Source organism: Labrus bergylta, chromosome 20, assembly GCF_963930695.1.
Source record: "Labrus bergylta chromosome 20, fLabBer1.1, whole genome shotgun sequence".
NCBI lineage: Eukaryota > Metazoa > Chordata > Actinopteri > Labriformes > Labridae > Labrus > Labrus bergylta.
The window spans coordinates 8,782,695-8,799,519 of record NC_089214.1 but is presented as its reverse complement, the minus strand read 5'-3'; the positions used below and the strand labels follow the sequence as shown (position 1 = coordinate 8,799,519).

The 16,825-nt window shown below is 37.5% G+C and overlaps 2 protein-coding genes across 2 annotated transcripts; one reads left to right on the top strand and one right to left on the bottom strand.

Moving 5' to 3' along the window:
- The first annotated feature begins 445 nt into the window (after positions 1 to 445).
- apoob (apolipoprotein O, b) lies at positions 446 to 9,377 on the top strand. The gene is made up of 9 exons (XM_020645960.3): positions 446 to 525; positions 888 to 1,001; positions 2,609 to 2,731; positions 3,122 to 3,154; positions 3,492 to 3,546; positions 4,254 to 4,349; positions 4,798 to 4,889; positions 7,679 to 7,768; positions 8,225 to 9,377. Exons 1-9 carry the CDS (start codon positions 508 to 510, stop codon positions 8,261 to 8,263), a joined length of 660 nt encoding a protein of 219 aa, XP_020501616.3. The 5' UTR covers positions 446 to 507; the 3' UTR covers positions 8,264 to 9,377.
- Positions 9,378 to 11,918: 2,541 nt separating this feature from the next.
- On the bottom strand, positions 11,919 to 15,688 carry LOC109993112 (diamine acetyltransferase 1). The gene is made up of 6 exons (XM_065949100.1): positions 15,429 to 15,688; positions 14,654 to 14,705; positions 14,489 to 14,569; positions 13,453 to 13,554; positions 13,315 to 13,355; positions 11,919 to 12,400 (listed from the first exon to the last, which is right to left on the bottom strand). The coding sequence occupies exons 1-6, from the start codon at positions 15,489 to 15,491 to the stop codon at positions 12,224 to 12,226; spliced, it is 516 nt and encodes a 171-aa protein (XP_065805172.1). The 5' UTR covers positions 15,492 to 15,688; the 3' UTR covers positions 11,919 to 12,223.
- Positions 15,689 to 16,825: the final 1,137 nt, after the last annotated feature.

Sequence of the window (16,825 nt, the reverse complement as noted above, 5' to 3'; positions counted from 1 at the left end):
CACCAATTATACAGCACCTTTTATGGAAGCCCAGTTCTGCCAGTTAAAAAAATGAAAATGAAAATAATAAAGTTATGAGATAAAAAGTTGAAATTATGAGATATAAATTCATAATGAGATAAAAAGTTGAAATTATGAGATATAAAGTCATAATGAGATAAAAAGTTGAAATTATGATATAAAGTCATAATAATGAGATAAAAAGTTAAAATTATGAGATAAAAAGTTGAAATTATGAGACATTTTTATTTTTTTTACTGGCGGAAATGGGCTTCCATAACATTTAGATGATCAATACAAGATAAAATATAATAGGGAATACAGATTTAGGTAGCCATAAGTATGCACATCTTTTCCACAGTTCCTGCTTTCTGTAAGTAGCCTCTTGTCCTGTTTGCTCTTTCTCAACGCCTTGTGTTGTTTGCCTGTCCAAGTGAGCCGCGCATGCGCAACTTTGGTGCGTCACTCCTCCGACTTACCGTCGAAAGCGAACGTCTTTTGGATGAAATGTCATATGTCAAAGTGGTAACTATCCTCTATGAATGTCATATTTTATCGCCTTAATAGAAAAATGTTTTTTTCGGCAGTAGCTGCAATCTTTAAATCATAGGCTTATTGTGCTAAAAGTATAAAATTAAGTGAAACTATGCTAAATTAAGACACAGCTAACCTTAGCATCGCGTTAGCAGCTGGTGCTAACAGGTCAATCGTTTGCTGTTTTTACCTTTTTATTTAAGCTATATTTTCGAATGAGTGTTTACTTTCTCTATTAGTTTGTTGTGCCTACATATTCCTTGTAATAGTTTGAGGTAACAGTGAGCGCTTTGATAGTTAACTCACTCGTCAGTGTGTGTGTGTTTGTGTGTGTTCTGCCGGTGTGCCGCCAGGTGTCGCTGTTCTCCGCAGCCTCAGGTGTGACGGGTCTGCTGTGTGGCTCCACTCTGGCTGCTGCAGGAGAGGGAGAGAAGAAGAGCTCAGCACCTGTCCTGAGCCTCGATGAGGTGGGTTATTTAACTTATTGAACAATTCGACACCTCAACATTATTTTAAATATACATTATGAAATATGAAACATTAATCCGTTATTTATTTTAAATATACATTAAGAAATATGAAACATTAATCCGTTATTTATTTTAAATATACATTAAGAAATATGAAACATTAATCTGTTATTTATTTTAAATATACATTATGAAATATGAAACATTAATCTGTTATTTATTTTAAATATACGTTATGAAATATGAAACATTAATCCGTTATTTATTTTAGATATACGTTATGAAATATGAAACATTAATCTGTTATTTATTTTAAATATACGTTATGAAATATGAAACATTAATCCGTTATTTATTTTAAATATACATTATGAAATATGAAACATTAATCTGTTATTTATTTTAAATATACGTTATGAAATATGAAACATTAATCCGTTATTTATTTTAAATATACATTAAGAAATATGAAACATTAATCCGTTATTTATTTTAAATATACATTAAGAAATATGAAACATTAATCTGTTATTTATTTTAAATATACATTATGAAATATGAAACATTAATCTGTTATTTATTTTAAATATACGTTATGAAATATGAAACATTAATCCGTTATTTATTTTAGATATACGTTATGAAATATGAAACATTAATCTGTTATTTATTTTAAATATACGTTATGAAATATGAAACATTAATCCGTTATTTATTTTAAATATACGTTATGAAATATGAAACATTAATCTGTTATTTATTTTAAATATACATTATGAAATATGAAACATTAATCCGTTATTTATTTTAAATATACATTATGATATATGAAACATGAATCCGTTATTTATTTTAAATATACATTAAGAAATATGAAACATTAATCCGTTATTTATTTTAAATATACATTATAAAACATTAATCCGTTATTTATTTGACAGAAAAGAGAGAATCATTCATAAAGTTCACTATAGAGAGCACACCAATGGGCTGTTTTTAAGAGTTACAGACACTTGTAGTTATGTTCAGAGCAAAGTATTACCAGAAAGTTTACAAAAGATGTTTGTTTTTAGCTCAGAAGATGAAGAGCATAGAAGAACATTTCATTTTAAGCATCCGTTTGCGAGGACAACCTTTAAAACAGAAGTGTATTTCTGTCATTGGAATTAAATTGTGGAATTCTTGAAATAATGACTTGAAGGGCTGTGTTCAGATATTTCAGTTTAAGAAAATGTACAAGAACAAAGTTATCAGACGGTACGAAAGTGGCAGTTTGTGTGTTCTGTGTGTGTTTTCCTTCTACTTTCTGAGGAAGTAAAGACTGAATTGTCATATTTGTTTTATGTTGGCGTGATATTCATTCATTGACTGTAATTGGACAGACCATCCAGACATTTATTGTTTGCTTTTTGAGTAAGGGGAAGGCAAAACAAGAATTATTCTTCTCCCTGCTCCTTTCCGTACATGGGATAAAGTGTGAATTGCTTATTTTTCTTTGTCGTTTTCTGTTGTGTGTTTTGACATGTACGGAACAAATAAAAAAAAAATGAAACATGAAACATAGAGTAACTTAGGTGTTTAAACATCTGTGTTTGTGATTCCAGCTGCCGTCGTTATACACCAGCCCTGAAGTAGAGGCTAAGTACGTGGAGCCTGATGCGGGACAGTTGCAGGAGAGTGTCTCATTACTGAGGAAATGGGCAGAACCGTACACCGACCAGTGTCAGGTGTGTTCATAACTGATGTTGCCTGTCTCCTTTAGCCATCCACACAAGCCATGCTCGTTGTTCTTTTACATTACTTTGCATTTATTATGACAAAAAGAATGAGCCTGTATTCTGATGCAACTTAACCTTGATGTTACATTTCGTTCAACATCAGCCGGGTTCATTGTTGGTTTAGTTCTCCTTCCCTCTTCCTTTAGATCATAATTAAAAAAAAAAAAAAAAAAAAAAAAAAAGTAGATATCCTGGACCTTCAACAATATATCAGCTCTTCATGTACAAGAGATACTATAACTCTTATTGTTCTTTAATGTGATTGAACTCAATTTTGGGTGAAGGAAAGATAAAATGCTGTACAGATAAACTTACTTGTACTTTTTATTTTCTGTGCAGCAAACAGGACAAGCTGCAATGGAGAAAGTCGATGTAAGTGATGCGTAAACATACTGATATTATATGAAGTCTGTTGGTAAAACAGGTTAACAATGTTCTGTTGTCTAGTAACCGTACAGTGCAGTACAATTTTTAGATCAGTCAGAATACACCTTTTGTTTTGCTGCTGCAAAGTACAGGTTATGAGTGTCTTTGCAAAAACAAAAATGTGAAATTGTCAGTAATCTATTGTGTGTGAAAATTGGGTAATTATTGGTTTGCTCTGCAGCTAAGAAAACATATCTTTTCTAGATCAAGGCTGTTATCAGATGACACTGACTTCTCCTCTGTCTCTCTTTCTCTGTGTTTGCTGATTATCTTTGAACCTCAGCGAGTGTACAGGACTGTGGAGCCCACAATCACCACGTCCATCACGACAGTCACAGGTGAGCAAACACAGCATGAGCTGTAGGTATAATCATGAGAGCATGCTGAGTTAATGTTATGTGTGCGTCTGAATGTTTCCAGGGCCACTATTTCAGAAAGTCAATGAAAATGATAGAATTCATTCAAACTCGCTCATTTGACTATAGCAGCCGTTTTCTCTCACACTACTTCTCTCTCTTTTGCTGCTGCAGCAGTGTTTCTAGTTTGAGAGGGGTAAAGTACGAGGACCTCTGCAAGAGTTGCCGTGGAAAGGACAGTGGATATTGTCAGAAATCGGGGAGACAGTGGGGAAAGACATGCTGGAAAGGAGCCACGTAGATATGTGGGCTTTTCATAGTTGTTGTGCATAGGCTAAACCTACTCAGAGCTGATTGAACGAACTCCCATCTGAACTTAAATCAACTTGGAGGGTGGGATTGTGCTCAGAGTTCCTGAGTCTGCTCCTGAAATAGTGCCCTGTGGTTTATGTTGGTGTGAGATCTGTACCTTTGTGTTTATGTCTCTGCTGATAGATTTCCTCTTTTAAAAAAAGGACAATGAGTCATGTCACTTTATTTATGTAGCTCTTATAACAGCAGCAGGAGTTATTCCATAGTGTTTAAAATGAATGCAGATGGGTAACAAACTGTCTCATTACATACCTTTATTATAAAAAACATTTACTGTGACTATTACTTTCCATTTTCCCCACCTTTTGTTTTTGCAGATGTGTACCAGTTCCTCAGTGACCCTCCTCCTGATCTTTACCCCAGTGTAGCTGTGGTAGGCTTCTCTGGCTTCCTGGGACTCTATTTGGCCAAAGGTAATCTGCGTACGCATGAACTCAAACATAAACACACACACTGACCTGCATACCTTCATAGAGACATTTCAGGTCCAGCAAACAGGTGGATGATAAGAAGAGAGCGGTACGACAATATGTTCCTCTCTCACACCACCTGAAAAGAGATTTACAAGAAGAAGTCAGTTGTTAAGAGAAAGAGTTTAAACCCTTGAATCAGTTTGACTTCCAACTTTCTTTGTGTAAAATTATCATCAAATACATTTCCTGTTGGCATCAAGCCTCCATATTTATGGAAACTGTAGTTCTAAAATTGTTTCATTTGCTCTTAAAAAGTAATGAAGAAAAGTTATTTTTTGATCATAAGGAGTCATGATTTTCTGTTTTCTTCAACCCATGAAGATGGTTGTGTGTTTTCTTCCAGCAGCTCCTTAGATTTCAGCTCGTTTCTCCTCTCTCTCTCTCTCAGGCTCTAAGGTGAAGCGGTTGGTGTTTCCTGTGGGCCTGATGGCTCTGAGTGCCTCCATGTTTTACCCTCAACAAGCTGCGTCCTTATTTAAGGTGAGTTCTCTGAAATAAAGTCTAAACATTCCACTTACACTAGGCAATCTGTACTATGCCCAAGCACGTTTGACCCTGAAGCCCATTTAGTTTGACCAGTGTGAGTGCACCGTACCATGCTCTAGCATGGTACACTTCCTTGGCCCTGGCACGGTTGGAAGAGTTGCACCACCACAGTTGCACAGTTACACAACTTGGACGTGTTGTAATGTAGCATAACTGAAAAAATGTTGCCTTGCACAATCGAGAAATCCAGAAGTGTTAGTCCTGAACAAAATGATTCTGAAAAGCCACAAAGTCAATAAAGTGTTCTTCATTGTGGGGACTCTGAGACTGTGCTACTTGGAAACAAAGTGTTGTATTATGATGTATGAACAAGAGGCCTGGAGCAGTGTGAGTGCAGGCCAGCGGGGGACTGGGGAGGGAGGCAATCTTGCTTCAACTGGACTAAATCAGGTCTCTAACCAACGATCATCATGGTGAGCGTGAACATGAGCTTTCTGGCTGGAATGGGCATCTGAGCACACTGTCGTGAGAGAGAATGATATTACAATGTCACAGGCTGCGAAAAAATGATCTAAGTTGCTTGATTTTCAAAAGCTAAAAGTCTGGTTTACTCGACGTTTAAAACATTTTTACTGACTGATGTTTAGTTTGTCATTTGCCAACATTTTGTATAACTATTGACACTTTGTAACTTAAGTATTTCACGTCATACTATTTTTTCCATATGAAAAGGTTTCAGTGAAGAAAAGGCGGTTTTCACGCCAAGAAAGTGCAACAGTTCTCAGGCCTTTTAAGCTGACTCGTTAACAAGTCATCAGTGGTTTTAACAGCAGAGAGAGCAGATGTTTCACTCTGATGTCACCTCTTTATTTAATGCTCCTCCCTGTACAACAAGAAACTCATGAAACTGCAGTCAAAGCAGGATCATTGTCATAGGCCTGCTTTCCTTTATTTTATGGTGAAATTAATTTGTTTTCAGTATTTTTTTCAAATCAAACTACTTTATTTCTACCTCCAGAAGTCGTCAGTTTGAAACAGCTTGTACATAACAGACAAAAATATGATGTTAAGATGACTAAAAAATAAACAAACTGGATAAATAATTTGAAGGATCTCTCTTAATAAAAAGATTAAAAGCTGCTAAAGGAAAACTAAACCGGAGGAGCATCTAATTATCTCATCACAGAAGGGATGAAGGATTTAGACTTGCGATTAGATTTACTGGATGTAAACAATGAAAATTCACTTAAAAGAAGATGACCAGAAGAAGCAGAAATACCTGCAGATTTGAACGATCTGCTGCGGGCTAAGAAATGACTACATGTCTTTGTTTCACACTTGTTTTAACACATCAGTCTGGCTGTTTTTACTGAGGGTGTGAAAGCTGCAGGGAATAAAAACAGGAACAGGTGAACCAGAGAGTTAATTCTCAGAGAGTTTATTCAACAGGAAAGTGGAAAATCACACCCTGACCCCGTCGACTTAGTGTGGGCCATCACGTAGATTAAAACTTTCCAGTCAGCTCTCATGTATTAGGGAGTGTCGTATCAGGCTTTTTGATCTATGACTCGTTTCCCTTGAGGAAAGGGTCGTGCTTTTCCTGAAGGAAGTCCTGGCTGTGAATTTTGTTTCTAATTTCCGCTGAAACTTAACACACTTCATTTCCACCAAGAAAGCCCAAACATAGAGAAACAGAAAGACACAGCTTTCACACACGCACACAACTCCAAAAGTTAGCAGAAAGTTTAGGATGAGCTGCATGTATGAACTCAAAAAGCAACACTTTTCCTGCCAAGCATCTTGTAAAAATGTCCTCAAGAGATGGGCGGTGAGCTGATGTGTGAACGCAGCAGGAAATATTCAGGAAAATTGACCTCAAGTGAAAGAATTTAGTGATGATGTCATTCCCAGTTAAGCAGCGTTGTTCCATAGTTGTGTTTGTCTTGCAGAAACATTCTTTTTAGAGGTGGATCAAATATCAGCAATATCTCCTCAGCCTGCCTCGTGACATACAATTATCAACAAGCTGATGAATGTCATTATTTACTGTAGAAAAGACGGCATCAAACAGATTTTCCTATCAGTTTGACTCTCCACGCCCCAACTTCATGACTCCTCGCAGTGGTTCTTATGACATCAGTGAGGGTAATGTGAACGGGAGTTAATTGGCCAGAGGAGAAGTTGACAGATCTTTACCATTTAAACTCAGTGTCGTATTCTTCAGGTTATCAGATATCGTTATGTGTCGCGCTATGATTGTTTTGCAATTAATTAATAATTTCAGAATCGCTGTATCTGGATTTTCAATGGCATGGGCCATGTATCACGTATTGTATTGTGGGTTTCCCTGTAATTTCAACCCCTGATCCTCCTTCTGTAGTGATTATAAATACGATACAGTCACCATTGCAGAGGACTCCCCCTCCTCCTTCTGCACGCCCTCCCCACACATGATAATCTCTCACTGGGCGGTGCATGTGTGAAAGGTAATGTTCCTGAAAAATGAGGGCCTGAATGTCCTTATAATGATCTCGATAATGAGAGGCGAGCATGTGAGAAAAGGGCTAATCAGAGACGCACCCGGACTGATCACACTTGAGCTCACAGCACATTCAGAGATGAGACGGTTGAGCAGGGCGGGGCGCAGATATCAAAACACATGCTGAGGAGATAAAGGGAGACGTTGAGCTTCTTATTTGCAATTCAAAGCATTTCTATGAGCTGCTAACTGATGTGGTATGGATGTTTGTGCTCGACTGAAGTGTTTGTTTTGTTTCGTTCAGCTGAGTCGGGATTCGGCGTACAGCTGGGCTCAGCAGGGCCGAGCAAGTGTAGAGACTCTTTGGAAAGATCCACCTTTTGGGAAGAAGAAGGTGATGTTTCTGCTCACAGCTTATTACTTTCTACACTTATATGACATGACTTTAATATAGAATATTTTTTAAATTATGGATATACAAACACATTTCAAAATAGTTGGGATGTTGTTTCAAATGTTCTGTGTTGAATCAATGGAACAAAATGTAATGATTTTCAAAACATCAGAACCCTGAATCAAATTCATAATGTCACAAAAACATCAAATGATGAAACTAAAAAAAAAAAAATTGGAAAATGTTATTCCCATTTCTAATTTCATTAATGCATCACCAGGAAAATCTCTCACCCTCAACATTTAATAAGTTTTCTTTCTGCTATTTGAGTTGAATATGGGGTTATATCTGACAAAACGTCCCATCTTTTTAGGAAATGGGGTTGTTATCTCTGTGTGAATCTAACGTTAATAGTTTTGTTAATGTGCTGTTTGTCTTTTCTTTTCTTTTTTTTAGAAGAAAGAGCGATCAGAGAGCAACGACACGAGCAGCTGAGAAGACAAGAACACACACAGAGACGTTCACCTTCCAGTGACACACACTCACACCTTTACAGGAAGGGTTTCATTTATCCACAAAACAGGACTTTAAAAGTCATATATCCCAGAAACACAATGATTTACGTGTATTGAATGTTTTTGAAAATCCTTCTTTCTCCTTCTGAGTCATTCCTCAATACAGCCGCCTGTTCCCTGTAACAGGTTTAGTTATTTCCTAGTCCGTGTTCCAGTGAGACAGCTTTCTGAATCTGCTTCTTTAAACAGTCCTCAGCTCTGCTCCTTCTCTGTAATCACTCACTTCCTCCTTTGTTTACCTCAGCTCTCTTGATTCTGATTTGCTAAAAGAAAAAAAACATATGGCAGTGTCAAGTTTTGGTGGTATTAGCATCAAACCATCCATATCATCAAACCTGCCAACGGCAAATCCTGTTGCTTTATTTTGAAAAGCTGCACAACATAATCCCAAGGACTGCCACAGAGACACGTGGAACATTAAAACCATCCAGTGAGTGAGTGAGAGCTGAATCACTTGTCTGGCAGAAATGCTTCACACTTCTCTTGTGTGATAGAATAAACTTAACGTTTCTAGATTTCAGATTGTTTAAAGCACTCTGATGAACTGGGATGGACTTTTTGAATCATTTTCTGACTTGTTATGGACCAAACAGTAAATAGACCATGAGTTAAAACAGTTTTTATTTTATTATTTGAAGCTTGAATTGTAATATAGAACAGGGATAAAATGTGATAATTTAAGGCATGTAAGAGTTAATTTATTGTTTAGATTTGTAGAATATTTTTGTCTGCATAATATACAGATTTTACTTTTCCTCTAAGCCTTTTCTTTTTAAATGAAGTGCCATTTTTATCAGCAAAATAACCCGACACAAAGACAGCTGCCGCAAGATAATGTGTCTGCTTCTGTCTCTCAAGATGATATGTTCATGCTGCAGTGTGATGCTAATCATCTTACTATGCTGCAATGAAGGTCCAGGTTCTGTGTGTGCTCCAGATTGATGTACTTATTAATGAGAATGTGTAAACTATCCATGTCTAATAATGCACTATTAAGTTTGATCTTGATGATTAAAACTGACATCTGAGTGAGAGGACGCCTTTCTGCATCACTTATTCAACAAAAAACACAACAACACACACTTGTGATTATTCATACGACAGAGGATGATGATCCTGTTCATTCTGAGGGACAGTTACTGTAACAAGAGAAAGTAATATTGTACGGAAGCCCTAAGGAGACATACATCCATACATTTTATTTACACCAGTTCCCTGTTATAACATGTAATTTCCTGTTGTTTTCTCATATCTCCAGAGTGGCATAAGCACGAAACAAATACAGGAATAAGTTTAACTTCATTGGTGTGGTAAGGTCAATGGCAGCATAATATGTTAGTAGTATGTATGTCCTGCAATCATTTCAAAGACTACTGAGGGCTTGTTTTGAGCTTCAGATCTTCTGAGTTTGGGGTGCAGCTGTGAGTTTGCCGCTCTCATTTCATTGTCAGAGTCCATCTTTGAACTGAATAAAGTGTCGATTAAGGCGACTGCAGGAAAAAAACCTGTCTCACCCCAGTAGGAATGTGTCTCTCTTCATTACCCACTGTTGTACAGGAGGAGCCGAGGGAGTGCTGTGACTCTCATAGTTTCTGTTTTGATAGTTGTCATGTCTGGTGTTGATTCAATGATAGCCTTACATTTACCTGGAAGTCCTCTGAAAATATTTTGTCATACTTTGCTGGCAGTGCAAAATTGTGTGCATTGTTGTTGTGTAGCCAACCCTAACCTCTAGTCCTGGTTTCTCATAAAATACACCTCTACACTGTGCACACACATTCTCCTGAAGGACTTTAAAGACGCTTGTGTTGTCATCTGTTATGTTTTAATCAGTGTAACTATCAGTGTGGATTTTGTGTGAGTGATCCACATTGTTGTGATCTTGTTTATGCAGAAAGAGATCGCGATCTAAAATAAACTCCTGAGTAAATAAAACTACTTAGGTAGCTATTCTTTTAAAGCCAGGATGGACTTAAGAAACCTTAAAAAACTACATTGAAAATGTCTGTATTTTTTCCCTCAGTTCTGTCAGCAGCTGTTTGTTGTTTGATCTGAGGCGACAGGAAACCGTTCAGACTGATTGTGTCGAGTTCATCGACCTGTTGATGTGGTGGAGAGCACTTCCTCATTATACACCATGCAGAGGTGAACTTTAATGCCGCTGAAGTTTTGTCTTTGTACTTAAAATACCTGCTTAATCTAATTTCCTGTTTTCCTTTTTCCTCCTCTAGTTTGTTTGAGTTTTCTGCTGATGTAACATGTGTGCAGACAAACAGACGTGATGTAACTCTGACCTGATGTATCACTTTGATATGGAGTCATAAGAGTGCTGTAAAGATAAACACTGTCAAAGAAAGAGCAGTAAATGTGGAAATAAAAGGAGTAACTAACAAAGAAAAGCAAAGTATACAGAATAATGAGATATATCAGTGAAGTAAGACGTAAAATAAGAAGGTAAATAAGTCACTTTTTTTTTTTTTAACAGTTGAAACAAGTCAATAAAAATATGCAAATAGAATAAATCACTCATAAATCACTCAGTCCTGCTGCAGATTGTGGGCACTTCTCTCAGTTATAAACAAATAAAATGTAAAGCAGGAGACAATAGGTTTAATGAACCTATGTTTATTACATTTGTGACAGTATTGTCACAGTCTAACATCGTGAGCGTTTCTGTTCCTTTTTCAGTTTCACTTGACTAAATCGGTCCGTGAAAAAGCTGCTGCAAAAGCGTCTGAAGATTTTACAGCTCAGAGACAAGCCACATGTGAAAGACACACGATGCTGTTTGGCATTGAAGACATGCAGAAGTCCTGAAACACAGTGCATTTTATTCATTATGTTCAATCATTAAATTCAAAATCAATCAGCTATTCCAGCTACTTTGAAATAGCAACCAACTGAAAGCTTTTATGTTTACTTTAGTGCCTCTCAGTTGGATCGCTTTTTTCTTTTTAAGTTTCACTTTTTGCCTCTATTCAATAGGACAGTGGATAGAGGCTAGATTATAACGCGGGCAGCACACTTGGAGCACTTTAGCCTCCATACATGGGGAGCGACCTAACTGCTAGGCCATCTGCGCCCCAGCTGGATCAATTTGTTGATATTGCTGCAGATTGAAATTGTGTGAAGGCCCTACCACATGTTCCAACTGCCTTCTACTCTATCGAAAAAATAAAAACATTCCTAGAAACCAAAGACTTCATGAAGCCTCTATGACGCCTTAACAAAACCGTTACGAAGCCTTAAAGAAGCCTGAATGAGGACTTTACAAAGCCATGTTTGAATCCCTCATGAAACCTTTTCAATGACATTCTGAAGCCCTGTTAGAGGCATTTTTAAATCAGTGAAATACAATGGTTAGCATAAGCATTGTGATGCTTAAGTGACATTTGTATTGCCGACATGTAGCACTTCTATCTAAACCCGCTTTTCATTTGGAGACATTACACAGATCTATCACAGGACCTGTCAAATGAATTGAGCAGGAACAGTGTGCAAAGTTTCACAAACATAATTCCAATAAAGGCACGTTGAGTTACAGTGTTTACCTCCAGTGAAAGGACGAGACAACGTTGTGTGATAATAGTTTTATTACTGCACACTTAAGTCACATAAAACTTTTGCTTCCCTTCTATAGCACTATAATAAACAGATTAATACATTTAAATTCACAAAAAAATTAAGTGTTTCTAAGCAACATGTCATTAATAAATGAAAGCATTCTTAGGTTGTGAACTTATATATTATATAATGAAAAATTGCCCTTTTTAAAAAGCTGAACTTCTTATCTGAACTGGGAGAAGAATCAGACAAAGAGGTTCAACTCCCTGCTCCGACTCTCGTGGTCCCTCCTCCTCTGTTCTTCGCCGGGCCTCCATCACTCCTCTGCCGGAGTGGCCATCTTGACGAGGCTGTTCTTGTCGAACCTGAAGAGCCTCCAGCCCTCCTCCTGAGAGAGATCCTCGGCGCCGCGTCGCTTATAGAACTGAACAGACGGCTCGTTGTTCTCCGCGACCACAAACATCATGCCTGTGCAGCGTGTCTTCATTGCCAGCTGGAAGACAAGAAAAGCGCAGGGAGAGAGTTTATATATGGAGGTTAAAATGACAGGAAGGGACATCTCAGTTGAAGCAGCAGAGAACACTTGCACTGACTTTTAGTCCCCAGCAGTCTGTTTTCAAAAAAAGTAAGTAGAGTGTTGTTCGACCTTTGCTGAGTATGCACACGTTGTTGAAAATAATGAACACAAAATCTACTAGAGGAGTGTAGTTTTGAATAAAGAAAAAGGAAAAGAAGGGACGCATTAAAACTGATTCATAAATGTTCAACTCTTATCAAGTTGGATCACAGTTCAAATGTGGAAAGGACAATTGACCCGAAATCCATTTTAAAATTCAAAACCCTGGAGCAGTTATCAAGCTGCCACAGTAAAGCAAAATACTCAACTCGAACAAAGTACGAGAAGAATTTTCAAATACATTAATTTCTCCATTGAAGAAAGTCCATACAACCAGCATCTCAAAGTGTCTGACAAAAGATAACTTAATCGTCTTTAAGCTTTTAACCAGGCGCAGATTTTACAGACATTATACCTACATTTCCTAGTTGGTTCTCATTTCTTAACCCTCCCTCATCACATTTTTTGTCTAATATTCACTTGAAGGCAGTGGTGTAGTAGTGCCTGAAGAAGCTCTTTAATTTTCTCAAAAACATTTTTTTAAGTGGCTGGTCCAGCAGTTTGTTACAAACAGTTTCATATATAAGACTACTTGCATATTTAATTCACTTAAAAAGGGACTTCTTACACAAACACTCAACTTCCACTGCTCGACTTTAGCGAGTAGGGATTTTTTTTAAATAAAATTAACATAAACCACAAAAGAAAAGGTAAACAAATTGTGAATCAGAGGAACATTTACTACCGACTCTGCACTCTGCTGGGCGTTTAGCTTCAGTAAAAATACTCACATTACTGAGGTGCCTCAGGAGCCCCGAACCGATGCCGAGCCCTGAAAAGAGAACAGACAGAAAGAAAAACAGACATCTCATTAATACAGAATCAGCAGCTGATAAAAACAACTTGTTCTGGGTCTGATTTTTATTTACCCCTGTACTCCTGCATCACGTAGAATTCCTCTAGGTAGAGCTGTTTTCCGACCCAGGGGTCATACGTGAAGTAGTACATGGCGAATCCCACCACCTTCAGGCCTGGAGAGACGAGATTAGGATTTTAAAAAAAGGTTGAGTCTTTATAACTCACTAAATAAAAATCTATACACGTGTTACGCTAATAATTTGTTATGTTGAGGATCAATATGTCCCAATGCCACGTTTAATTTCCAGCTCTGTTCTCAGCATCAGTGTTATTCTAAATGGAGCAGTGGTCTCACAGCAAACTGTAGCCATCATTAGATAAATTGCCTCATGCTTTTTTTCCATAGGTAATCCATAGACATGTCATTAGCTTTTCTTTTTTTTAACACACACACACGTGTATTTATTCATGCATCTCATACTGATAGAAATTGCAGTACATACTTCCACAGTGGTCAAAGCCTGGTCCTATCTATGATTGTACTTAAGACAGACGTTTTTTTTTCAGGTGAAAACAAAAACCACACTTAAACAAAATAGCACGATGAGTCTAGGCAATTCTTTTTCAATCTGGACAGAGGGTTTTCAAATGGACTCAAAAGCTGTGTACTGTTGTTGCTATATCAGGCAGGATGTACATGTTCGATTTGAATCAGAGCTGTTGACACAGAGGCTGAACACCTGCAGTGAAGCAGCTGCCGCAAGGCCTCTGACTCAATTACAGGAAGCTCAGCTATACAAGAACCTTTAGGTAAACACTGTCAGTATTAACAGATGGCTGAAGCTTGAATCATACATGTAAAGCTGAGAATAATCAATGTTTAAATAAAACTGTAGAGTTCCGTAACCAGCCAAACAGAAAACAACACCGTCTGTCAAGAACCAGAGCTGCATTTCTAACATGTAATTTGTGTCAATTCTCAGGTAACCACTTTTTATCTGGTTGAACTCGCTAAACCGGTTTGTATCATGTGCTCCTGATCACGTTGCTGTGGGAGGAATTAGTGGCTTAGAGCTGAGTGTAAAGAGGAAGACAGATGGTTCATACCGTCACTGCTGTCCTCTCCTTGGACTTCAGTGATGATGCAGTGGTAAAACTGAGTTTCACCAAATCCATCTTCAAGGAGGTCTGCAAGGAAATACATTTTATTTTAGATACACAGAGTAGTAATTTGTAGTTATAGATGCATTTATAGGTCATTAAAGGGCTCACCTTTTTCAGTCAGTGTCACCTGATGCTCCATCTCCTCGTATTTTGCAAGTTCCTGGAACAAGACAGAAGAAAATGTCAACGTGATGATGTAAAGAAAAAACATCCAACCCATAGTTTAAATTGTTGGAATTGTTAATCTGAACATTTTTGATCATGAAATTAAAATTTTGGATAACCAGGTCAAAAATACACACATGAGAAATGACCATCTGTTCTGTTTCAATCAACCTCCTTTAGATTTCATCGTCAATCATTTAATGTTTAGTGAAATATGCCACTAAACTATGCAATTAAATCCTTTAAAAGGTTTTGTTATCTGACACAGTATCATCATCTCTCAGCAAACTTCATACGCTATAGGGTCATTGTAACGGACGTGAAGAACACAATCTTAACCATTCAGTGTGAGCTTTTCTTAGACAGTTGTCCAATATGTTTGATGGACTAAAATGACTGATTATGAAAGTATCATAAAAAATTTTTTTCCAGTTTATTAGTGGTGTTTGTTTAGGTCAGGTCGGCATCATCAGGGTCAGTGTGGGTGAGAACATAAGCTGAACGTTAAGACTGTCCATATATGGAAAAGGGAAGTGAGTCGTGTGCCCGTAAACAAAGACCGACGACAGTAGCCTCACACTCGGACATCCCCCAGAAATGTTCCCCAAGGCCAGTTTAACACCATTACACGTAGGCTAGTCTAACCAATGCCGGCTCATCACCGGCTAAGTGAACGTTATTAATGACCCGACGTCGTGACGAGACTGTTCAGGCCTACCTTCACCAGTCGTAATATATCCGGCACGTCTTTGGGTTCAGCTTTTCGTAATTTATACTCCATTTTCTTCTTTTACTCTTTTTTCCTCTCGTTAGAAGTCCTCTGTATGTGAAGTGAAAGATTAATTGTTTCTTCATTCGCTTCAGAGTGGCTTTCCCCCCACAGTGAGCCTCAGATCCGGTCGCGTTTGTCGAGTCAGGAACATCCAGTAGATATCACCCTCGGCTGGGTCGCTGCCGTTCAAACTGTGAGCTCCTTTGTTTACATCGCTGCATATATAGCCGGCTCGCGCTGCAACGCGATTGGCCGGTCCACACAGTTCTCAGGTTTCTGACGAATCAGCGACAACCCTCGGGCAATGTTTTATCCAATTAGGAAAGAAGGTATGCTCACGTAAGAGTCTGTTTTCACTTTGTCACAGGATCTTTGTTTTTGCTGGTGAAGGTAAAAACTTTCAAAAGTGTGATGTACTTCAAGTTAAAGTAGAGATTTAACAATGTAAAATCTTACATATTATTTTTAATTTAATTAAAAATATATTCAAGAATGTAAACCGGTGAAATTGTTGCAACAAATGTTGTGTAAAGTGATATGTGTTGTAAGGACAAGACATATTACTCATTGTTTTTAAGGCGTGTTAAACCAAAATGTTACCCAGTTGATTTTACAACCTTTAATCAGGAAGACAAGTGTAATCTTCCACCCCTCGCAGACATCGAGGTTAGGTAAGAAAACTAGGAAGTATCATCACAACCCCAGTCAAAGCTGGTAAATACATTTAACCCTTGACTTTCATTGGTGCATTGATGTGAGTAGACATGTTAGTTTCAAGTTCGAAATGCAAATCAATTCTGGTAATCGAAAATAAACTGTTTTCTGCACTCGCCATAAAGGAAACAATAAAACCACAACTGCAAACAGGGCAAACACATCCTGTTGGAAACTGCACATGTGTACTATCTTGTTGAGTCATATTTCTGTGTTCTTTATTAATGTCTTTACTTGTTAGGTTGTGTTTTGGACTGTCCCTCCTATACCTGTTTTTGTGTGTGATTTTGTCTACTGTTCCTTATATCATGCAGTTTGTACTTATGGTCCCTATATTATATTATTGTGTAAGGTCTTGTATCTGCAACTGATAATTTTAAACGTGTATTTATTGTATATTTTATGTTTTTTTATACTTTACACTGAGCAGGATATACTTATTATGTGTGTGTGTATAGCGTTTTATAATTTAATTCATGTAATTTGTGTGATTAAGTGTGTTACTTAACTGTCCATAATGTTTTTTATGGACTCACCATGATGGCTGTGACACAATCCATGTGGCTTTAAAGGCCACTATGTTTATGGGCAAGTCACTGATCTCCTGGATCGTTGGGAAAGGCCTGCTG

Excerpts from the sequence above, each read along its gene's own strand:
- LOC109993112 (XM_065949100.1), bottom strand. The coding sequence starts at position 15,491 with ATGGAGTATAAATTACGAAAAGCTGAACCCAAAGACGTGCCGGATATA. Across the intron at positions 14,706-15,428 it reads ATATATTACGACTGGTGAAG|GAACTTGCAAAATACGAGGA; the intron begins GTAGGCCTGAAC and ends GTCTTGTTCCAG. Across the intron at positions 14,570-14,653 it reads GGTGACACTGACTGAAAAAG|ACCTCCTTGAAGATGGATTT; the intron begins GTGAGCCCTTTA and ends ATTTCCTTGCAG.
- apoob (XM_020645960.3), top strand. Across the intron at positions 1,002-2,608 it reads CTGTCCTGAGCCTCGATGAG|CTGCCGTCGTTATACACCAG; the intron begins GTGGGTTATTTA and ends TTGTGATTCCAG. Across the intron at positions 3,155-3,491 it reads CTGCAATGGAGAAAGTCGAT|CGAGTGTACAGGACTGTGGA; the intron begins GTAAGTGATGCG and ends TTTGAACCTCAG.